This window comes from Amblyraja radiata, chromosome 24 (genome assembly GCF_010909765.2).
Source record: "Amblyraja radiata isolate CabotCenter1 chromosome 24, sAmbRad1.1.pri, whole genome shotgun sequence".
Classification (NCBI taxonomy): Eukaryota; Metazoa; Chordata; class Chondrichthyes; order Rajiformes; family Rajidae; genus Amblyraja; species Amblyraja radiata.
Genome location: NC_045979.1, coordinates 39,694,755 through 39,717,114, shown reverse-complemented (window position 1 = coordinate 39,717,114; position 22,360 = coordinate 39,694,755). Strand labels below are relative to the sequence as shown.

At 50.1% G+C, this 22,360-nt stretch overlaps 2 protein-coding genes across 2 annotated transcripts in view; one reads left to right on the top strand and one right to left on the bottom strand.

Annotated features, from left to right (window-relative positions):
• The window catches only part of cr1 (complement C3b/C4b receptor 1 (Knops blood group)), a 791,565-nt gene that overhangs the window by 37,614 nt on the left and 731,591 nt on the right, over positions 1–22,360 (bottom strand). Inside the window, exon 28 of the mRNA XM_033042238.1 lies at positions 2,626–2,802. Within this exon, the coding sequence (XP_032898129.1) occupies positions 2,626–2,802 (177 nt within the window). The remainder of the gene's footprint in view (positions 1–2,625; positions 2,803–22,360) is intronic.
• LOC116987081 (zona pellucida sperm-binding protein 3 receptor-like) lies at positions 6,121–11,969 on the top strand. Its single transcript, XM_033042989.1, has 5 exons — positions 6,121–6,253; positions 7,287–7,478; positions 9,337–9,433; positions 10,559–10,632; positions 11,623–11,969. Exons 1-5 carry the CDS (start codon positions 6,208–6,210, stop codon positions 11,799–11,801), a joined length of 588 nt encoding a protein of 195 aa, XP_032898880.1. The 5' UTR covers positions 6,121–6,207; the 3' UTR covers positions 11,802–11,969.

The following is a 22,360-nucleotide window of genomic DNA, read 5'->3' as shown; positions in this document are numbered from 1 at the left end:
CAGGGTGGCTCCAGTGCCCAGTGTCGGTGCAGTAAATGGTTGCTTCTCCAGTCAAGGTGTAGCCTCGATCACAGGAATAATCGGCCTGTTGTCCACACGTCTCCTCTCCTCGCGGCCTCACAGTGCCATTGGCCACTGGTTGTGGAGGGTCACACCGTATTACTGTAAGACGGAGGGTTCATAAGGTCATAAATGATAGAAGAATTAGGCCATTCGGCCCATCGTCTACTCCGCCATTCAATCACGGCAGTCTTTCATATGAAGAAAGACTGGATAGACTCGGTTTGTACTCGCTAGAATTTAGAAGATTGAGGGGGGATCTTATAGAAACTTACAAAATTCTTAAGGGGTTGGACAGGCTAGATGCAGGAAGATTGTTCCCGATGTTGGGGAAGTCCAGAACAAGGGGTCACAGATTAAGGATAAGGGGGAAATCTTTTAGGACCGAGATGAGGAAAACTTTTTCACACAGAGAGTGGTGAATCTCTGGAATTCTCTGCCGCAGAAGGTAGTTGAGGCCAGTTCATTGGCTGTATTTAAGAGGGAGTTAGATGTGGCCCTTGTGGCTAAAGGGATCAGGGGGTATGGAGAGAAGGCAGGTACAGGATACTGAGTTGGATGATCAGCCATGATCATATTAAATGACGGTGCAGGCTCGAAGGGCCGAATGGCCTACTCCTGCACCTATTTTCTATGTTTCTATGTATCTCGCTCTCTCAACCCAATTCTCCTGCCTTCTCCCCATATCCCCCGGAAGGATGTGGAGGCTTTGGAAAGGGTGCAGAGCAGGTTGATAAGAACGGTGCCTGGATTAGGGGCTGTTAGCGACAGGGAGAGTTTGCACACATCAGCATTGTTTTCACAAATTCACAAATTATAGTAGTATCAGGCCATTCGGCCCATCGAGTCTACTCTGCCATCCAATCATGGCTGATCTCTGCCTCCTAATCCCATTTTCCTGCCTTCTTCCCATAACCCTCAACACCCGTTGTAATCAACAATTTGTCTATCTCCGCCTTAGAAATATCCACTGCCTTGGCCTCCACATCCGTCTGTGGCAATGAGTTCCACAGATTCACCACCCTCTGACTAAAGAAATTCCTCCACAACCACTTCCTACAAGAACGTCCTTTAATTTTGAGGCTGTGACCTCTGGTCCTAGACTCTCCCACCAGTGGAAACATCTTCTCCACATCCACTCTATCTATGGTTCTCATTATTCTAAAAGGGGCCTGTCCCACTTAGGCCATTTTTTCGGTGACTAGACCCTGTCTACAACAACCTACCACCTAGTGGACATCAAGCTACGGCAAGCTACCGACAACCGGCGACCCATTAGGACGTCCACCTACGACCACACCTACGACAACCTACGTCCACCCGCGACAAGCTACGTCCCTGTCGGCGACAACTGAAGACAATTCAGTCGCCGGTACCTGTCGCCGGTTGATGTAGGTAGTCACCAATGGACTTCACCAAAGTCAGCACCGGCAACAACCTACGTCACCTGGCGACAACCTACGACAACACCTACGTCAGGAGAAGTCAAGCTACGCTCATTGGGGTCAAGCCAACTGTCGCCGAAAATGTTTGAACATTTCAAAATCCAGCGGCGACCAGAAAGACGCTACGACTCTTTGGGCGACTGAGGAGACGATTCACGACCATACAGGCGACACCCCGTTGACCATGTGGCCACAGTCTAGTCACCTGTAGTCGCCTATAAAAATCACCTAAGTGGGACAGGCCCTTTAGTTTCAATGAGGTCCCCCCTCAACCTTCTAAACTTCAGCGATTACAGGCCCAGTGCCGACAAATGCTCATCATGTGCTAACCCACTCAATCCTGGAATCATTCTTGTAAACCTCCTCTGGACCCTCTCCAGAACCAGCACATCCTTCCTCAGATATGGGGCCCACATTTGCTCACATTGCTCCAAATGTGACCTGACCAGCGCCTCAGCATTACATCCCTGTTTGTGGCCGGGGGGGAATCGATGGGCTGAAGGGCCTGTTCCGTGCTGTGTCTCCAAGGTCTAATGTCTAGTAGATAGGCATTATGGTTGGGGCTGAGGAGATGGGCCGAAGGGCCTGTTTCTGTGCAATTACACACCATGCTTCTAAAGTCAATGTCAATGTCAAAGTCAATTTTATTCGTCACATAGAAAAATAGAAAATAGGTGCAGGAGGAGGCCATTCGGCCCTTCGAGCCAGCACCGCCATTCATTGTGATCATGCTGATCGTCCCCAATCAATAACCCGTGCCTGCCTTCTCCCCATATCCCTTGACCTCACTAGCCCCTAGAGCTCTATCTAACTCCCTCTTAAATCCATCCAGTGATTTGGCCTCCACTGCCCTCTGTGGCAGGGAATTCCTCAAATTCACAACTCTCTGGGTGAAAATGTTTTTTCTCACCTCAGTCTTAAATGGCCTTGGACAGCGGGGAACGGGGAGGAGGGGGGGGGGTCTCACCGTCGTCCCGCACAACAGCAGCAACAGCCGCTCCATGACCGCCCGCATCGTTGGTAAAGCGGGTGTAGCCCGGGACTGGGACAGGGGGGGGGGAGTGCACCAGATGGGCCGAAGGGCCGGTTTCTGTGCTATTACACGCTATGCTTCTATCACCTGTACAGTTGGGGGCGGGGTGGCTCCAGTGCCCAGTGTCGGTGCAGTTAATGGTTCTTTCTCCAGTCAAGGTGTAGCCCCGATCACAGGAATAATCGGCCTGTTGTCCGCACCTCCCCACTCCTCGCGGCCGCACATCGCCATTGGCCACTGGTTGTGGAGGGTCACACCGTGTTACTGTAAGACAGAGACACAAACCTGTCACACCCGTGGTAAAGGGGCAGTATTCCTCCTTGCCACCTTCCCCTCAGCTAACAATGAACCATTCTACATTTCCCTTCAGCTTCGCCCCCTTTGATCTGTCACCACCTCCCCTCCCCCGGTCCAGGTGACAGGAATGTCCAGTGGTCACTCACTTTGACACCAAGTATTGAGCTTGGCCCATCCCTCGTACGTGCAGAGTATCCGTGAACTGCCAAACAGCTCGTGGCTGGAAGAACAAACAGGTGGACACAGAAATGTCCCATTTATATAAAAATATATTCACTGAGTCACACAGCACGGAAACAGCCCAACCCTTCCATGCCGACCAACATGTCCCATCTACACTGGTCCCATTTGCCCCCATTTAGCCCAAATCCATCCAACCCTTTCCTATCTATGTACCCGTCCAAATGTCCTTCACATGTTGTGATAGTCCCTGCCTCTGCTGCCATGTTGTATGAAGGGCCAATCCCCATGTGAAGAGTCTGTACTGTAACATGGTGTGCTGGTGAATTACTGCTTACCCTTTATTGCAGCTGTAATAGACCCATTGGCGAAGGCTGTAGTCGTTCCCAGTGTGGGTCCCGTTCTCCAGTCTTGGTGGTTCACCACAATCTACAGCTGCAGAAAACACAAGCGCACACACACCTCGTTCACTTCACCCACACTCATGTGATTAGTTGCTACTCCTTTCCCATTTTAACTCTTTTATCCATTCTCACGTGTTGGCCTGCCCAATGCACAAACAACGTGCAGAATGAACGTTGCCTCGTTAATCACTCAATATCTTTGCACCTTTTACAACCCCAAAGAACTTTACTCTTGCCTCACCTATCCATGTTCTCCACAGATGCTGCCCGACCCGCTGAGTTACTCCAGCACTTTATATCTTCCCATGGTAAATCCGGCACCTGCATTTCCTTGTTCCCTTTCATCCAGGAGATCTCTACACACAGGTGTTGTCGGGGTCGTCGGTGTGTGGGGGGGTGGCGACGGCAGAGGGCCGGGGCAGTGCGGGCGTACCGTCTGCACCCCCCCAACCTCTACACTCCGGTCCCCCTGCCCCACCTACACACCCACCCGTGCCTTCTGCCCCACCAACAGTGACGGAGCCGCGCCACCACCCACCGGTTCCCTCTAATCCCAGTCCCGTCGTGAAATAAATCACAGGCGCTTCACCGAGGGAGGGAGGGAGCGCCGCGGAGGGAGGGAGCGAGGGGTCCGGGGTCTCACCGTCGCTCCGGACAACGGCCCCGCACAGCAGCAGCAGCGGCAGCAGCGATCTCAACACCCGCTCCATGATGTCCGCTGTCCACTGTCCAGTGGAGCCGCTGCCGTTGCCTCGCTCTACTCTACAGCCGCCGGCCCCGACAAGGGATGTCTGTACTTCCTCCACAGGGGTGGGACCGGGGACACGAGTGGGCGGCGGGTGAGAGAGAGGAGGAGGAGGAGGAAAAAAAAAAGAGAGAGAGAGAGAGCGCAACAATACAACAGGAACAGGTCCCTTGGGCCGAGTGGCGGAAATTGCTTTTAAAACATGAGGGGGGTGGGGCACACAATGGGGACACAGGGTGTCGGCAACCTACGGCCCACGGGCCGGATCCGGCCCCTAACCCGAATTCATCCGGCCATCAGGAGTGTTTTTCTTTCAATTAGTTTTCGCGACCTGGGAAATACAGCCAGTCCCGGGGCTGCGAGATTCTAGGAGCTGGCGGCCTCCAACTGGAATGGACATTGAGGCTCCGGCCACAAAGCCTGTGGACTCACCATCACGGAGCGGCCTGACAGACAGAGGCTGTGGTGGTGGTCTTGCTGCACCATGTTTCACGAAATGGGGGGTGGGCAGCCCGTCCTATCCAGGATTCCCCCGTTACTGAATACAGACACAAGGTGCTGGAATAACTCAGTGGGACAGGCAGCATCTCTGGAGAGAAGGGTGGGTGACGTTTTGGGTCGAGACCCTTATTCAGATCCGAAACGTCACATATTCCTTCTCTCCAGAGACGCTGCCTGTCTCACTGAGTTACTCCAGCATTTTGTGTTTATCTTCGGTTTAAACCATCACATGCAGTTCCTTCCTCCACATCAATTAAACTAATCCTGACCCATATCCCTCCATTCCCTGCCTATCCATGCGCCTATCTGACACCCTCCCAAACACCACTATATATCTGCCTCCACCCCCACCCCTGGCAGCGAGTTCCACGCACCCACCACCCTCTGGGTAAAACGACCCTGCCCCACACATCCCCTTTACACTTTGCCCCTCTCACCTTAAAGCCCCGCCCTCTATCTTTGACATTTCCTGTCTGAGTAAAAGGTTCTGACTCTCTACCCTATCTACGCCTCTCATGGTTCTATAAACTTCGGGGCGGGCAGCATCTCTGGGGAGAAGGAATAGGAGGCATTTCGGGAATGGTCTCGACCCGATACATCACCTATCCATGTTCTCCACAGATGCTGCCTGACCTGCTGAGTTACTCCAGCACTCTGTGTCTATCTTCGGCGTAAAGCAGCATCTGCAGTTCCTTCCTACACGTGAACAGGACAGGATTAGAAGGATACGGAGCAAACTATGGCCCATGTAATAATAATAATAATAAATCCTATTTTGGGCGCCTTTCAGAAATCTCAAGGACACCTTACAGAGATTAACAGGAATAATGTACAGAATAATTAACAGGAAACATGTAGATGGGGCATGTTGGGCCGAAGGGCCTGTTTCCGCGCAGTGTTAGTCTCTGAAATCAACGTTAGTTCATAAGGTCATGGGATAGGAGCAGAATTGGGCCATTTCAAGATAGTTAGTTTGCAAGAGAGAATTAGATTTAATTCTTAGGGCTAACGGAATCAAGGGATATGGGGAGAAAGCAGGAACGGGGTACTGATTGTGGATGATCAATCATGATCATATTGAATGACGGTGCTGGCTCGAAGGGCTGAATGGCAGACAACTGCACTTATTTTTTTTAGTTTCTATGTTTCCATTCGGCCCATCAAGTCTACTGCAACATTCAATCATGGCTGATCTATCTCTCCCTCCTAACCCCATTCTCCTGCCTTCTCCCCGTAACCTCTGACACCCGTACTAATCAAGAATCTATCTATCTCTGCCTGAAATATATCCACTGACTTGTGGCCTCCACAGCCGTCTGTGGCAAAGAATCCCACAGATTCACCAGCCCCGAGGAGCGGGGAGACCGCGGCGCCGCCTCTCGCTGCGTTACTCTAGCGCCGCCCCAGCAAGCGCTGTATATGGGGGTGGGTGGGCCGGGCTGGGGGGGTTGTGTGTGTGTGTGTGGGGGGGGGGGGGGGGGGGGGGGGGTGGGAGAGAGAGGGGAGAGAGGCCACACTCGCGACCGCTGGGACTCGGTGGCGATGCGGCGTCTCCTGATCCTCGTGTTGTTGGTGGCGGCGGCGGCCGGTGAGGCGGACCTGACCCGGGGGAGAGAAGAGGGTGGAGGGGGGTAAAGAAGGGGAGTGGGTGAAAGGATGGGGGTTGTGGGCGGGGGGCGGTGGGTTTGTGAGCAGTAGGGGACGGGGGAGTGGGGAGAGGCAACTGTTCCCATGTTAGGACCCCCTCCCGTCCCGGGACCCCCTCCCCAGCTCCTACCCCTCGCCCTCTGCGGCCATTCCCCGCACAGCCCGTCGCATCCCGACTGTCGGGCAGCGCCGGCGGGGCAAGAAGTGACGCCCGGACATTAGACATTACACCCGCTCCCCACCCCCCCCCCTCCCTTCTCCGCTGCCGGGACTCGACGCGAACCGGTGGCGACTGGAGCCCAACATGGGAACAGCAGCCGGGAGACAGAGGGAGCGCCGCAGGGAGGGAAGGAGCGCCTCAGCCCAGGCAGTTGGAACCCGGTGCTCTGTAAACAAACATAGAACAGCACAGGAACAGGCCCTTCGGCCCACAATGTCCGTGCTAAACATGATGCCAAGACCTGCTCATATCTGCCCTATCCCTCCATTCCCTGCATATACACGCGCCTGTCTAAAAGCCTCTTAAACACAACGGTGGTATCTGCCTCTGCCCACACCCCTGGCGACCACCAGCCTTTGTGTAAACCAGCATCTGCAGTTCCTTCCCACACACACACACAGCCCCCCACCCAACCCTCTCCAGAGCTACTCATGGGCTCCATGGAGCTTTCTATCACCTCCCTCCCCCCCCCCCAGACACACTGTTCCTCTCCTCTCCTCTACCTCCCCTTCAGCTCATCACCTACCCTTATCTCCCCTGGGTCCCCTATGCCCCCCCCCCCACCCCCTCTGGTTCTACCTTTCAATCCCCATCTCCTTCTGAACAAGGGTCTCCACCCAAAACGCCACCCACTCCTCATCCCCACAGATGCTGCCTGACCCGCTGAGTTACTCCAGCACTCTGTGTCTGTGTAAGTGATAACTGTTATCAGATTTCCACATCCACTGAGCGGGATTGTGTGTTTGTTTCCAAGCTGACTGTGACAGCCCCCCGCACCTGGAGAACGGTTCCCCCGTCGGCGAGTTCCTGCCCTCAGCGACGTTCCCCGTGGGCACCAAGGTGTTCTACACCTGCCTCGCAGGGCACGTCCTGCAGGAGGGCAGCTCCGGCTTCGTCAGCTGCGAAGAAAATGAAACCTGGTCCTCACTTGAAGCCACTTGTGCACGTAAGTGATCCAGTCAATGGCCAGCCCACCTGTACCCCTGTACACCTGCCCCAAACCCAGCAACACGTCCAAGTTTTAATGTCCTTTCCCTGGGGAACAGACACGCACACGCACACGCACACGCACACGCACACTCACACACACCCGTCTCGCTCTCTCTCGCGCCAAGTTGTTGCAACATTGGGTAATGGCAGTTCAACACGGAGCCGTGTGGAGGCCGGGCAGGGCGTGGGTTGGTCAGGGCAGCGATCAGGAGAATGGTTCAACCTGACTCCCCAACCTGGCTGTGGATTCACAGTCACCCCACACTCCTGGACAGAGCCACGGAAGTTTGGATATTAAGGAAAACCAAGGACATGGTCTCCGTGCAGGAAAGTGACACAGACGTAACGGTTGTCCTGATCTTATGGAACAGCAGAGGGGGACAGGGCCGAAGGGCCTGCCTTGCTTCCAGAGTTCTAGTCTTTGTCCCTCCCCGCGGCATGTCAATGTCAAGTCAATGTCAACATGGGAGAAGCAAACATGATAATGGGAGCCGAGGATAGTGTTGCCAAAGGGAGCTGGTGGTTATATTTAGACGGGAGACGGGGGGGATTAATACACCGGCTGTTCCATAGAACAGGCCAAGGGCAGCCCACACATGCCTGTGATTACATGATGCCAAGGAAGGTGAAGGGTGAAACCAAAGACATCTGAGATTCGCCTCCAGTGGAGTAGACCTTTGTATGGGTGAACAACAACTGAACCATCCTATAGAAGTGTAAAAACGAACGCACACCTCCACATTCAGGGACAGTTTCTTCCCGGCTGTTATCAGGCAACTGAACCATCCTACCACAACCAGAGAGCGGTCCTGTACTACTATCTACCTCATTGGTGACCCTCGGACTATCCTTGATTGGACTTTGCTGGCTTTACCTTGCACTAAACGTTATTCCCTTATCGTGTATCTGTACACTGTGGACAGCTCGATTGTAATCATGTGTTGCATTTCCGCTGACTGGTTAGCGCGCAACAAACGCTTTTCACTGCACCTCGCTACACGTGACAATAAACTGAACTAAACTAAGTTGTAATTCACTCGTTTATAAGGTGTTGGCTATCCTAGCTCTCTCTTTCTCCTCTTGAAACCCCGCTGTACATGTCCCTCTCCCTGTAACCACAGATGGAGAGGAAATGCTGATCTCACACTGTAAGCTTTGAATGTTTGGCCCAGACACCAAACACACCCTCCAAATAAATATCCACAGGACAGTTCACACCCTCGTCATTCTCTCTTCTCCTCTCTCCTATAAAAGCTTGAGAGAATGAATGGGAGAGAGAGAGAAGACAATGCAAGCCTGCCCAAGCCCTCCCTGTTGCTAATATTCCCTAATGTAAACAGGAGGGTCAAGTCCTACAGAGACATTGACCTGAGGACATTGGTTTAAGGTGAGGAGGGAAAGATTAAATAGGAACCTGAGGAGGTCACTTTCTTTACACAAAGGGCGGTGGGTGTGTGGAACAAGGTGAGTGAGGAAGGGACTATCATAATATTTAAGAGACACTTGGACAGGTACATGGATAGGGCAGGCTTGGAGGGGTATGGGTCAAACATGGGTGGTGGGGCATGTTGGCTGGGGTGGGCAAGTTGGGCTGAAGGCCTCTTTTCCACACTGTATCACTCTATGACTAGTGTAGATTGGGACATGTTGGTCGGCATGGGCAAGTTGGGCTGAAGGGCCTGTTTCCATTCTGTATGGCTCAATGACCCTAATGCTGGTTATGTCAGTATTAGGCACCATTTTTTAATTGATTTTGAGATGTACTGCATTGAGATTTTTTGTTGCAATTTCTAATTGTGTTTTTCACTATGCAGGAATCGAGTGTGATGGTCTAGGCGAGATTGAGAATGGATTCTTTGAGGCACCATCTACTACTTTTGGAAGTATAGCAGTTTATCATTGTGATGAAGGGTGAGTGTGCAGGAGAGCAAGATGACATTTCTGCTATTTACAGGGCGGAACGGTGGTGCAGCGGGTAGAGCTGCTGTCTCGCAGCGTCAGAGACCCGGGTTCGATCCTGACCATGGGTGCTGTCTGTAGGAAGTTTGTACGTTCTCCCTGACTCTGAGTGCTCCGCTTTCCTCCCACATTCCAAAGACGTGCAGGTTTGTACAGGAAAGAACTGCAGATGCTGGTTGAAATCGAAGATAGACACATAATGCAGGAGTAACTCAACGGGACAGGCAGCTACTCTGGAGAGAAGGAATGGGTGACCCTTAGAAGGGTCTCAACCTAAAACGTCACCCATTCCTTCTCTCCAGAGATGCTGCCTGTCCCGCTGAGTTACTCCAGATTTTTGTGCCTACCAGGTATAAAGGTTAATTGGCTTCGGTAAAGGAACGTCCTATTTTTCTGAGGCTGTGACCTCTATGCCTAGAATCGTGGCTGATCTATCTCTCCCTCTCAACTCCATTCTCCTGCCTTCTCCCCTGACACTGATGAAGAAGTGAGTGACTCACGTTTGGTGTCCTGGATATCTTTAGTTTAGTTTAGTTTAGTTTAGAAATACAGCGCAGAAACAGGCCCTTCGTACCACTGAGTCCGTGCCGACCAGCGATCCCCGCACATTAACACTATCCTACACACACTAGGGACAATTTTACATTCATACCAAGCCAATTAACCTACAAACCTGTACGTCTTCGGAGTGTGGGAGGAAACCGGAGCACCCGGAGAAAACCCACGCAGGTCACGGGGAGAACGTACAAACTCCGTACAGACAGCACCCGCAGTCGGGATGGAACCCGGGTCTCTGGCGCTGTGAGGCAGCAGCTCTACCCGCTGCACCACCATGCCGTCCCTGTTCTGTACTGTTCCATGTTCTGTGTCACTGGATCTGGAGCCAGAGCTGCCTCTCACTGTGCTCTGGCAGTGTGGAACACTGGCAGGTGGAGGGGGGAGGAGGGGGGAGGTGGGAGGGGGAAGGAGGGGGGTGGCGGGGGGAGGGGAGGGTTTGGGGGGGGGGGAGCAGACGTTCACAGTGAAGTCTCAAACTTCTTGCAGCTTTTGACACGATGTTTGGTTTTGTTTTGGCAGATACAAGATGATCGGCAGAGGTTTGCGTTTGTGCGGTCCCAGGGGGTGGACGGGTCAGGTCCCAACCTGCCGAGGTCAGTCAGCCCGTCACGCTCTCGCAGTGCCAGCCTCACCTTCCTTATTGAACCATTCACCGGCTTAAAGCACAGACATGCGGCATCTCTGGAGAGAAGGAATGGGTGATGTTTCAGTCTGAAGAAGGGTCTCGACCCAAAACGTCACCCATTCCTTCTCTCCAGAGATGCTGCCTGTCCCGCTGAGTTATTCCAGCATTTTGTGTCTATGTTCGGTGTAAACCAGCATCTGCAGTTCCTTCCTAAACGTTTTCACGCAGGTGTACAGGGCGATCGTAGATTGCTAACACCCGTACTAATCAAGAATCTATCTATCTCTGCCTTAAAAATATCCACTGACTTGGCCTCCACAGCCGTCCGTGGCAATGAATTCCACAGATTCATCTCCCTCTGGCTAAAGAGATTCCTCCTCATCTTTCTAAACATTCGTCCTTTTATTCTGAGGCTGTGCCCTCTGGTCCTAAGATTTTCCCACTAGTGGAAACATCCTCTCCACATCCACTCTATCCACTTTCATTATTCGGTAAGTTTCAATTAGGTCCCCCTTCATTCTTCGAAACTCCAGCGAGTACAGGCCCAGTGCCAACAAACGTTCATCGTAGAGTCATTCCTGAGATCATTCTCGGGAATCTCCTCTGGACCCTCTCCAGAGCCAGCACATCCTTCCTCAGATATGGTGCCAAAGATTGCTCACAATATTCCAAATGGGGCCTGATCTACGCCTTATAGAGCCTCGTGTTTAAGAAGGAACTGCAGATGCTGGAAAAATTGAAAGTAGACAAAAAATGCTGGAGAAACTCAGCATTTCGTGACGTTTCGGGTCGAGACCCTTCTTAAGAGCCTCAGCATTACATCCCTTTTTATGTACACAAGCCCTCTCAAAATACATGGCAGATTGCGCTTGCTTTCTTTACTACCGATTGGACACGTTCGGGAAGCAAAGTACCTGACTATAAACCGGAAACGCTCACCTGTCATTCTTTGTCCTAGTGTCCACTGTATCCAGAATTATCAATGAGGTGATGAGGCAGGGCCACCAGCTGATCACCAAGGAGGAGAGCGTGATCAAGTCGTACTACCACCTCCTGGAGAACGAACGAGAGGTCCTGAGAATGAAGGAGAAGGTTCTCGAAAACTTAGAGAAGTACGCCAATGAAAATCTCCTCTAAAGCTTTCTGATTTGTCATAATTATACCTTGAAATGGAATCATCAGGTTGCATTGTAGATGTGTCTGTCCAAACCTGAAGAATTGTCACCTTGTTGAAATCAATTGCATGCCTATTTGTGTAATCTGAGTCTCTCTTGTAGGATCCAATAAAATTATCTTGAGTTTGGCATCAAAGCTTCTGAAGTTTACATTTACCGAGATTTAATCTCATTTAATCTTTTCTCTGCGTAGACGATATTTGGCACCTTCCAATAGGCATAAAGTTTAGGCTCTGGAACACAGAGTGTTGGAGTAACTCAGCGGGTCAGGCAGCATCTGTGGAGAACATGGATAGGTGACGTTTCAAGTCAGGACCTTTATACAGACTGAGCCGTTCCTATCCACGTTTCTGTCTAAATGTCTTGTAAATGTTGTTATAATACCAGCCTCAACTACCTCCTCTGGCAGCTCGTTCCATACACCCACCACCACCTGTGTGAAAAAAATGCCCCTCAGGTTCCTATTAAACTCTAAAGATGTGTAGGTTTATTGGCTTGGTATAATTGTAAATCGTCTCTCGTGCGTGTAGAATAGTGTTAGTGTGCGGGGATCGCTGGTCGGCACGGACGAGCTGGGCTGAAGGGCCTGTTTCTGAGACGTTTGGCTCTCTGTCTAATTAGTGCCTTACATCTGGCAATAATTAAAGGTCAGGCATCTTACAGATTTAACAGACATATCCACCATATAAACAAGCTGTGAACACTCACAGAATATAAAACGCAATGGGAATTGTAATGATCTCATTCCTGGCTGCGCTCAATATTGGGAATGTTTACACCTGCGAACATCAACAGCCTCTGGTCATCGACTAAGAACGGAATTCCAAACGCTGGAGTCACACTTGTCAGCAGCGACAAAGCTTCATATTCAACATCGATTTTGTAGTTTAGATATACAGCTCGGAAACAGGCCCTTCGGCCCACCCAGTCCGTGCTAACCAGCGATCCCCGCACCCTAACACTATCCTACACACACGAGGGACAATTTACAATTATATCAAGCCAATTAACCTACACATCGTTATAGTGTGGGAGGAAACTGGAGCACCCAGAGAAAACCCACGCGGTCACAGGGAGAACATACAAACTCCGTACAGACAGCACCCGTAGTCGGGATCAAACCCGGGTCCCTGGCACTGTGAGGCAGCAGCTCTACCCGCTGCACCACTGATTTATTGGTATGTCTGAGTGCGTATGTACTGATGGAGTTCCCATGGGCGTGAAGCCTAGTCCTGGTTGAGGGTGGAGCTTGTGGGATTTGGCCAGTGTTCCGGGACTAACAATAGTTGGTCCGCACTGCTGCCAAACCGTACTAATGGGGCAGAGAAACCAAACCTGATAGCAGGCCATGGTTCCATTCAAGCACTGAGTTTCACAGCTCTTCTCAGGCAACTGAACCGTCCTCTCACCAACTAGAGAGCGGTCCTGACCTCCCACCTACCTCATTGGAGACCCTCGGACTATCTTTAATGAGACTTTCCCTTGCACTAAACGTTATTCCCTTTATCCTGCATCTGTATACTGTGGGCGGCTTGAGTGTAATCATGTATTGTCTTTCTGCTGACTGGATAGCACGCAACAATAGACAATAGACCATAGGTGCAGGAGTAGGCCATTCGGCCCTTCAAGCCAGCACCGCCATTCAATGTGATCATGGCTGTACAACATAGAAAATAGGTGCACGAGTAGGCCATTCGGCCCTTCGAGCCTAAAACAAAAAAGATTTCCACTTTACCTGGGTACAGATGACTATACAAACTAAACCAAACTAAACTAAACTCATCTGAGCCGGCTGCCTTTGTTCTGGAGAGCTGTTAGGTTTCCCGAGCTGTGTTGGATCTGGAGTATTTTCCCTGCGTTATACGCTCACTTTGTAACTTAAATGACAATCAACTGGTGAAAACATTGAGTTTGCAAGCTGTTGCCAATTCCCACTGCCAACACTGCGTTGATCTACAGAGAACGGGAAATGGGACAATGCAGGTTGCAACAAAAGCAGGAAATTGTGAAAATCCTTAGAGCACTGAGAAGTTCATAAAACATACGAGAAGAATTAAGCCATTCGGCCCATCAAGTCCACTCTGCCATTTAATCTATCTCGCTCTCCTAACCCCATTCTCCTGTACTTCTCCCCATAACCTCTGACACCCATTCTAATCAAGAATCTATCTCGGCCTTAAAAATATCCACTGACTTGGCCTCCACCGCCTTCGGTGGCAATGAATTCCACAGATTCACCACCCTCTGAAGAACGAAATTCCTCCTCATCTCCTTCTTAAAGGAACGTCCTTTAATTCTGAGGCCATGACCTATGGTCCCAGACTCTCCCACTAATGGAAACATCCTCTCCACATCCACTGTATCCAAGCCTTTCATTATTCTGTATGTTTCAATGAGGTCCCCCCCTCATTCTTCTAAACTCCAGCGAGTACAGGCCCAGTGCCGACAAACGCTCATCATAGGTTAACCCACTCATTCCTGGGATTGTTCTTGTAAACCTCCTCTGGACCCTCTCCAGAGCCAGCACATCCTTCCTCAGATATGGGGCCCAAAATTGCTCACAATATTCCCAATGCGGCCTGACCAGCACCTTATAGAGCCTCAACATTACATCCCTGTTTTTGTATACAAGCCCTCTTGAAATAAATGCTTGCAGAGAAAGACTGCTGGGGGCAGGAATGTCTAGTAGAGCTGAGACAAGCAGTCTACATCACCCTCTGCAGATGCTGCCTGACCTACAGGGCAATCAGGCCATTTGGTTTCATGTACAGTTTGTAACACCTGTTACTTCTGGATAGGAAAACAAGAGGAACAAATTAAAACAGAAAGCAATGTGATTCAAATAAAAAGGCACTTTAAAAACCTGGAGGTAAAATTGAGCCTTAACATGTATTGTTCAACTGGTAATGATCTACCCACGCCTGGCATGCATTAGGAACGTGTCTGATAACATGTAATGGAAGCTGCCAGCTGCCTGGATCAGATAGAACAGTCCAGCACAGAAACAGGCCCTTCAGCCCTTAGTGTCTGTGTCAAACAGGGCCAAGTTTAACTAATCTCCTCAGCCTGCACTTGATCCACATCCCTGCATATTCCATGTGTTTATCTAAAAGCCTCTTAATCACCACTGCTTCCACCACCAACACCACTGCTGGCAAATGCTAATAATAATAATAAAACATTTCATTTATGGGCGCCTTTCAGGACTCTCAAGGACAACTCACAGATTAAAACAAGCAAATTACAAACATATAAACACAATGAAACATAAAATAGAAGGGACGTGAATAATACACAATTCAAATTGTTCCATGCACCCCTCCCCTGCTTCCTCCCCTCCCCCTACCCACCCTACCCTCCCACCCACCCACCCCTCCCCCCACCCACCCCTCCCCCCCTTCCCCCCGCTTCCTCCCCTCCCCCTACATCCACCCACCCCTACCCTCCCACCCACCCACCCCCCCCTTCCCCCACGCCCCTGTTCCATATCTAAAGGGGCTGCTCCTTGCCTTCTGGCTGCACTTCTCACCCACCATCCTCATCTCCGGACACCCTGTGCGTAGGGGAGAGGGCAGGGCTGACGATGTCCTGGTCGGGGTTGTTCCTGGGCCTGGCCAAGCTGGCCATCCACGAGTCACGGTGCCAGGCTGAAGAGGGCTCTGCCCGAGCCGGCTGCCTGCCCCTTTTCAGGGGTTACGTCCGCGCCCGGGTGGGTTAGAGAGGGACTACGCACTGTCCACAGGCACCCTGAGGGATTTCAGGGACCGCTGGGCACAGCGGGGGGGGGGTGGAATGTATCTTCAATGAGGATGGGGAAATAGTGATTGAAGAATATTTGTTTTACTTGTATTATGGTGGTGGGTTTGAGTGTATTGTTGTGTAATGCACATATCATTTTTGTACATAATTGATTACATTTATTTTTGGTTATAAGAAGGTGTGGGCTTCCTGCAGGAGACCCCCTCCCACAGCCCACAGACAAGACAGGCAGGATATCCCATGCCTTATGCCAGGCTCATATAATGCCGAGCATGCAGTCCGTGGCCAACTTAAACCCGCCCGCTCTCCACACAAGACCTCCAGCCCCTCAGCGGGAAAGTGAGACATCAGCAATCCCGTGCACCAAAATAACCCACGATCTGACTCTAGTAATGGTGCGTGTAACACACAGGCCTGCGTGCCCCAGCCACACACTGACAACCCTGCCAACATGTCCTCATGGAAGGATTTAAGAATGAGTTGTAATGTTCTACACTTTGTGAATTGGCAGAGGTGTGTGGATCTCCTGAGGGTCTCGGAGTGGCTGAACATCTGGTGGAGAGGAATGCTTTGGTGCTGCCTGTGTGTTCTGGCAGGGAGCTGCAACACTGCCGACTGTGGACACCTGTTGCCACATTGCATCAGGCTGCAAAGTGCTGACTCGGGCTGATCGCAGCGACGTGGACGGATTACTGGACCCTGGCCAAGACTCGAGCCCTGTGATCCATACACAAGTTCAAGTCCCAACATGGCAGCCGGGCACTTGGTGTCATACAGTCAGAGTCATACAGAACAGAGACACAGAGTTACAGAGACACAGAGTCACAGAGACACAGAGTTACAGAGACACAGAGTACAGAGACACAGAGTCACAGAGACACAGAGTCACAGAGTTACAGAGACACAGAGTCACCGAGTTACAGAGTTACAGAGACACAGAGTCACAGAGACATAGTCACAAAGACACAGTATCATATAGACTGGAGAAGTCTGAAGAAGGGTCTCGACATGAATCCTCACCCATTCCTTCTCTCCAGAGAAGCTGCCTGTCCCACTGAGTTACTCCAGCTTTCTGTGTCTAACTTCTGTGTAAACCAGCATCTGCAGTTCCTTCCTACACATAACCAATACACACATGCTTCTACCGGTGAAACAACACAACGCACTGCAAAATACTTCATAAAACACAAACAGTCAATATAAATAGCTCCTGAATAGTGGAATATAAAATTGTGATATGGCAGACATTTGTTTTTTTTTAGCTAAACAGACATAGGTCTACAAGGAAGTTTAGTTTAGTTTTGAGATACAGCGCTGAAACAGCACAACGTTAACACTATCCTACACACACTCAGGGGACAATTTACATTTATATCAAGCCAATTAACATACAAACCTGCACGTCTTTGGAGTGTGGGAGGAAATGGAAGATCTCAGAGAAAACCCACGCAGGTCACGGGGAGAACGTGCAAACTCCGTGCAGCCAGCACCCGTAGTCAGGATAGGCGATTCTGTCAGTAACTTGGCACAGGTTGGTACCAGATTCTGGAGAATGCGGGTATTCCCATGAAGCATGAACCACCTCCAGTTTAAATTCCATTTGGAATATTTTGGAGGACCAAGAAACCAAGAACCAAGACATGGGACCACAGATCAACTGCTCTTCCAAAGAGCTAGCAGAGACAATGGGCCGAATGGCTCCTCCTGTATATGCTTGTACTGTACTCTGCTGTCAAGAGAAAGTTAGATTTAGCTCTTAGGGCTAACAGAATCGAGGGATATGGGGAAAAAGCAGGATCGGGGTACTGATTTTAGATGATCAGTCTGAAGAAGGGTCTCGACCTGAAACGTCGCCTATTCCTTCGCCCCATAGATGCTGCCTCACCCGCTGAGTTTCTCCAGCATTTTTGTCTACCTTAGATGATCAGCCGATCATATTGAATGGCGGTGCTGGCTCGAAGGGCCGAATGGTCTATTCCTGCACCTGTTTTTCCATGTTTTTATGTTACTATGTGTTTCAGTTATTCCACCAGGCCTACACGCAGCAGCTGCTTTACAAACCTGTACAAACAAAGCAGCTTTTAAAAGCATTGTTGAATGTGACAGTGTTACTTTTGCTGTCTGTGATTTGTACATTTGTGAATGGAATATAATGTTAAATTGATATTTAGCTGCAGGGCCGGATTTGCGTATAAACTGGACACGCTTCAGTTTAGGGCCTCGTGGTCTAGGGGGGGCCACCAGCAGGACCCGGATTTACCACTAGGCTTCATAGGCCGAAGCCTGGGGCCTCCGGCCAAGGCTGGACACTGTAACAATAGGATTGTTTATTTAAGTACTGTTGTACGGGGGACTGTTTTAGAGGTGACATCGGGCTCGTGGCACAGTTCGGATGATGACTGCACAAAGACAATAAAGATCTAGTAAGCAAGACTGCTTTAATCGTCCATTATGTATAGTCCAGAAAGAGCCAGAACATAATGAAACATGGTGGCAGCGGTGGGATGGACGTCGAAAATTGTCAGAATTAACTAGAAAAGTGAAAGTTTAGCTAGCTAGCAGCAGGCTAACGTTAGCCTTACAGAAGCCGGCAAAGAAAAAGAAAAAAAAAACAACAGCTAGCTGACAACGATGGAAGGGCTAAACCCCCTGGAACTTTGGTTTTGGACTCCAACAACTTGGCGAAGTCATGGAAAAGTTGGAAGGAGGAGTTCACACTGTACATAGACCTTACCATGCCAGACGCCGAAGAGACCACAAAAGTCAAGCTATTCAACTATCTCATTGGAGAAAAAGGCAGAGAACTTTGGGCGACTTTGTCGAGTGCTAGCCCTTCAGCGAGGACCACAGTGAGTTCAATGATCATACAGTTTGACGAGTACTGCAACCCAAAGGTAAACGAGACTGTGGAAAGGTACCGATTCTTCATGAGGAACCAAGGATTGGATGAAAACGTGGACAGCTATGTAACAGACTTGAAGATACTTGCTAGTAGTTGCAATTTTGGGGACATTAGAGATTCATTGATTAGAGATCGACTTGTGTGTGGTACAAATAGCTCAGCACTGAGGGAGAGATTACTCAGGGAAGAGAAGCTGACTCTTGAGACATGCCTGCACATTTGTAGAGCTACAGAGCTGTCAAGGGAGAATAGCAGAACACTGCAAGGACAGACAGTGGAGGAGGTACATGCACTGAAACAGGCAGAAGAGAGACAAAAAGACAATGAGATACTGTGCAAGTTTTGTGGTAGAACACACGAGAGGAATAAGAAAAAATGCCCAGCTTTTGGAAAAAAGTGTAAGAAGTGTGGACAGTGCAGCTCAGTGCAGATCGAGACAAGAGAGCAGTAGGAAATCTAAGAAAGTGCATGCAGTTACAGAGCAGACTAGTGACAGTGACTCTTATGAGGATGTCATCTGTATAACTGAAGCAAATAGAGAGGATGAAACTGTAAACCAGGTTAAAAACAGCCACAGTCAGGGCCAGCAGCTCTTTGCAGGAATGAAGATAGGGGAAAATTTAGTTGACTTCCAGATAGACTGTGGGGCCACCTGTAATATCATCCCCATCAATCTACTAAACCCAGACACACAGTTAGAGCACACTGAGAAAGTGCTAGTGATGTATAACAAGACCAAGTTGACTCCTCTGGGTACATGTAAGGTTAAGGTCAGAAACCCAAGAAACAACAAGCTGTACTGACTAGAGTTTCAAGTGGTTGACCAGAGTAGCAGAATCCCTTTACTGGGCAGAAAAGCCAGCGAGGCAATGAAGTTGATAAAAGTACAGTACGAGAATATTCTGGCTATAGACAACATAGTGAAGAAAGAGCCGAGCCCAGTGACAAAGGGAGAAAGTGGCAAACACGTGACCATGGACAAAATAAATGAAGAGTTTGAGGATGTGTTCACCGGAGATGGCTGCATGGAGGGTGAATATAGAATAGAGATAGATGACAGAGTACCGCCAGTGAAACTGCCAAAGCGCAGAGTGCCTGTAGCTATGATGACACCTCTACAAGAGGAACTCAAAGATCTAGAGAGAAGAGGGATAATCACACCAGTGGAACGCAGCACTGACTGGATCAGTAGCATGGTCGCAGTGAGAAAACCTAATGGGAAGCTGAGGATCTGTATAGACACAAAACCCCTGAATCGGGCACTAAAAAGAAGTCACTATCCAATCCCAACTATAGATGACATCCTGCCGGAGATGTCAAAGGCAAAAGTATTCACAGTCTGCGACGTGAAGCAAGGCTTCTGGCACGTCAAACTAGAGGAAGAGTCGAGCTTCCTTACCACATTCGCCACCCCATTTGGTCGCTTCCGTTGGCTAAGGATGCCGATGGGAATAAGCCCAGCACCTGAAGTGTTCCAAAGAAAGCTCATGCAGGCCCTGGAGGGCCTCCCAGGAGTCTGCGTCATAGCAGATGATGTGTTAATCACGGGGGAAGGAGCAACACAAGAGGAGGCAGGAAAGGACCACGACGAGAAAGTCAGACGCTTTCTAACCAGGTGCAGAGAGCGCAACATCAAGCTGAACGCGGACAAATTCAAGCTCAGACAAAAAGAGGTACCCTACATAGGACATCTGCTCACTGCCGAGGGACTGAGGGTTGACCCGGAGATAGTACGGGCAATCAGAGAGATGCCAAGGCCAACGGACGTGAAAGGGGTACAGAGATTAGTTGGGATGGTCAACTATCTTTCTAAGTTCTATGACCACCTTTCAGATGACTCTGAGATTCTGAGACAACTCACGCGCAAGGAGAACATGTGGGAATGGACGGACATCCAAGAAGGGGCGTTTCAAAGACTGAAAGACAAAATCGCTAAAGCACCAGTTCTACAGTACTACAACAAGGAAAAGGAGTTGACACTTCAGTGTGATGCATCTGACACGGGACTGGGGGCCGCCCTGACACAGAAAGGTAAACCGGTAGCATTTGGTAGTAGGGCACTCACACCAACTGAAAGGGGCTATGCCCAAATAGAGAAAGAATGCTTAGCCATAGTGTTTGGGATGGAAAAGTTCCATCAGTATACTTATGGTAGAGAGGTCACAGCACAAAGTGACCACAAGCCTCTAGAAAATATACACAGAAAGCCATTACTTAGTGCACCTAAGAGACTGCAGAGAATGCTACTCAGGCTGCAGCAGTATGATATCAGTGTGACCTATGTTCCAGGCAGGGACATGCTACTTGCAGACACGCTGAGTAGAGCATACTTACCAGAGAGCACTAAGGGAGAGAGTGAGACAGATATAGAGACTGTGAACATGGTCAGCTACCTACCCATTTCAGCAGAGAGGCTGAGTGCCATCAGGGCTGCAACACAAGATGACACAAAGTTACAGAGTGTGGCAAACAGAATACTGGCAGGGTGGCCCAAGAGAAAAAAGGACTTACCAAGTGACATCAGGCACTACCACACTTTCCAAGATGAACTGAGTTTCCAGGACGGCATAGTGTTCCGAGGAGACAGCGCCGTGATACCTGACGCACTCAGGGTGGACATCACTCACAGCATCCACTCCTCTCACCTGGGAGTAGAAGGATGTCTGAGGCGAGCGAGAGTGTGTATACTGGCTTGGAATGAACGAGGAGATCAAGACCTTCATCGCCAAATGTGACATATGTAGGTCAGTGGACCCAAAGCAACAAAGAGAGACACTACATCCACATGACATGGCCAGCAGACCCTGGGCCAAGGTAGGAACGGACCTTTTCTCCTTTCACAATAAAGACTATCTGATAACAGTAGATTATTATTCAAACTTTTGAGAGGTCGATTATCTACCTGACACTAAGAGCAACACAGTGATCAAAAAACTCAAGGCCCACTTTGCCCGACAGGGGATTCCTGACATTGTTATCTCGGATAACGGACCCCAGTATGCATCACAAGAGTTTCAGCACTTCAGCCAGAAGTGGGGCTTTGAACACAGGACATCGTCGCCGGGATACCCGCAGAGTAATGGGAAGGCGGAGTCAGCGGTAAAGACAGCCAAGCGCCTGATGCTGAAGGCTGCAGCAGCGAGACAGGATCCGTACTTGGCAATGCTGGATCATCGCAACACATCCGAGCCAGGGCCTCAACACAAGCCCGGCACAGAGACTCCTAAGCAGGAGGACCGTCCGTGCCCGGGTGCGGATGGAAAGGGAATACGCCCTGTCTACAGGCACCCTGAGGGAGTTCCGGGACTGCTGGGCACCGAGGGGGGTGAATGTATCCTTGACAAGGATTGCAATATAATTGTTTAGCAGTGCTTAGCATATTTGTTCGTCTTGTATTATGGTGGTGTTTTGTTTTATTGTATTGTCAGTACTATTTTAATATTTGAATAAATATTTTTGATTATAAAAAAAAAAACAAAAAAAAAAAAGCTGGTTACCAAGGGACCTGGGGTGGAGGGTATTGCACCGAGGTGTTCCCTGCAACCTGTTTCTCTCGCGGTTCACAGACTCGCCAGCCGCCTGCCACTTTTGCGGGCTGGATGAGTCTGTGTACCACGTGTATATGGATCGTGCGTGAGGCTGTAACCACTGTTGAATATCTAAAGGGGCTGCTCCTTGCCTTCTGGCTTCATTTTTCACCCACATCCTCATCTTTGGACACCCTGTGCGTAGGGGAGAGGGTTAGGGCTGAAGATGTCCTGGTTGGGTTGCTCCTGGGCCTGGCCAAGCTGGCCATCCGCAAGTCACGGCGCCAGACAGTGGAGGGTTCTACCCGAGCCGGCTTCCTGCCCCTTTTCCGG

What these genes read in the sequence shown, in the direction of transcription:
- LOC116987081 (XM_033042989.1), top strand. Translation starts at nt 6,208, where the DNA reads ATGCGGCGTCTCCTGATCCTCGTGTTGTTGGTGGCGGCGGCGGCCG. An exon ending in GTTGGTGGCGGCGGCGGCCG is followed by an intron (nt 6,254 to 7,286) that starts GTGAGGCGGACC and finishes TTTGTTTCCAAG; the next exon opens with CTGACTGTGACAGCCCCCCG. An exon ending in TCAGGTCCCAACCTGCCGAG is followed by an intron (nt 10,633 to 11,622) that starts GTCAGTCAGCCC and finishes TCTTTGTCCTAG; the next exon opens with TGTCCACTGTATCCAGAATT.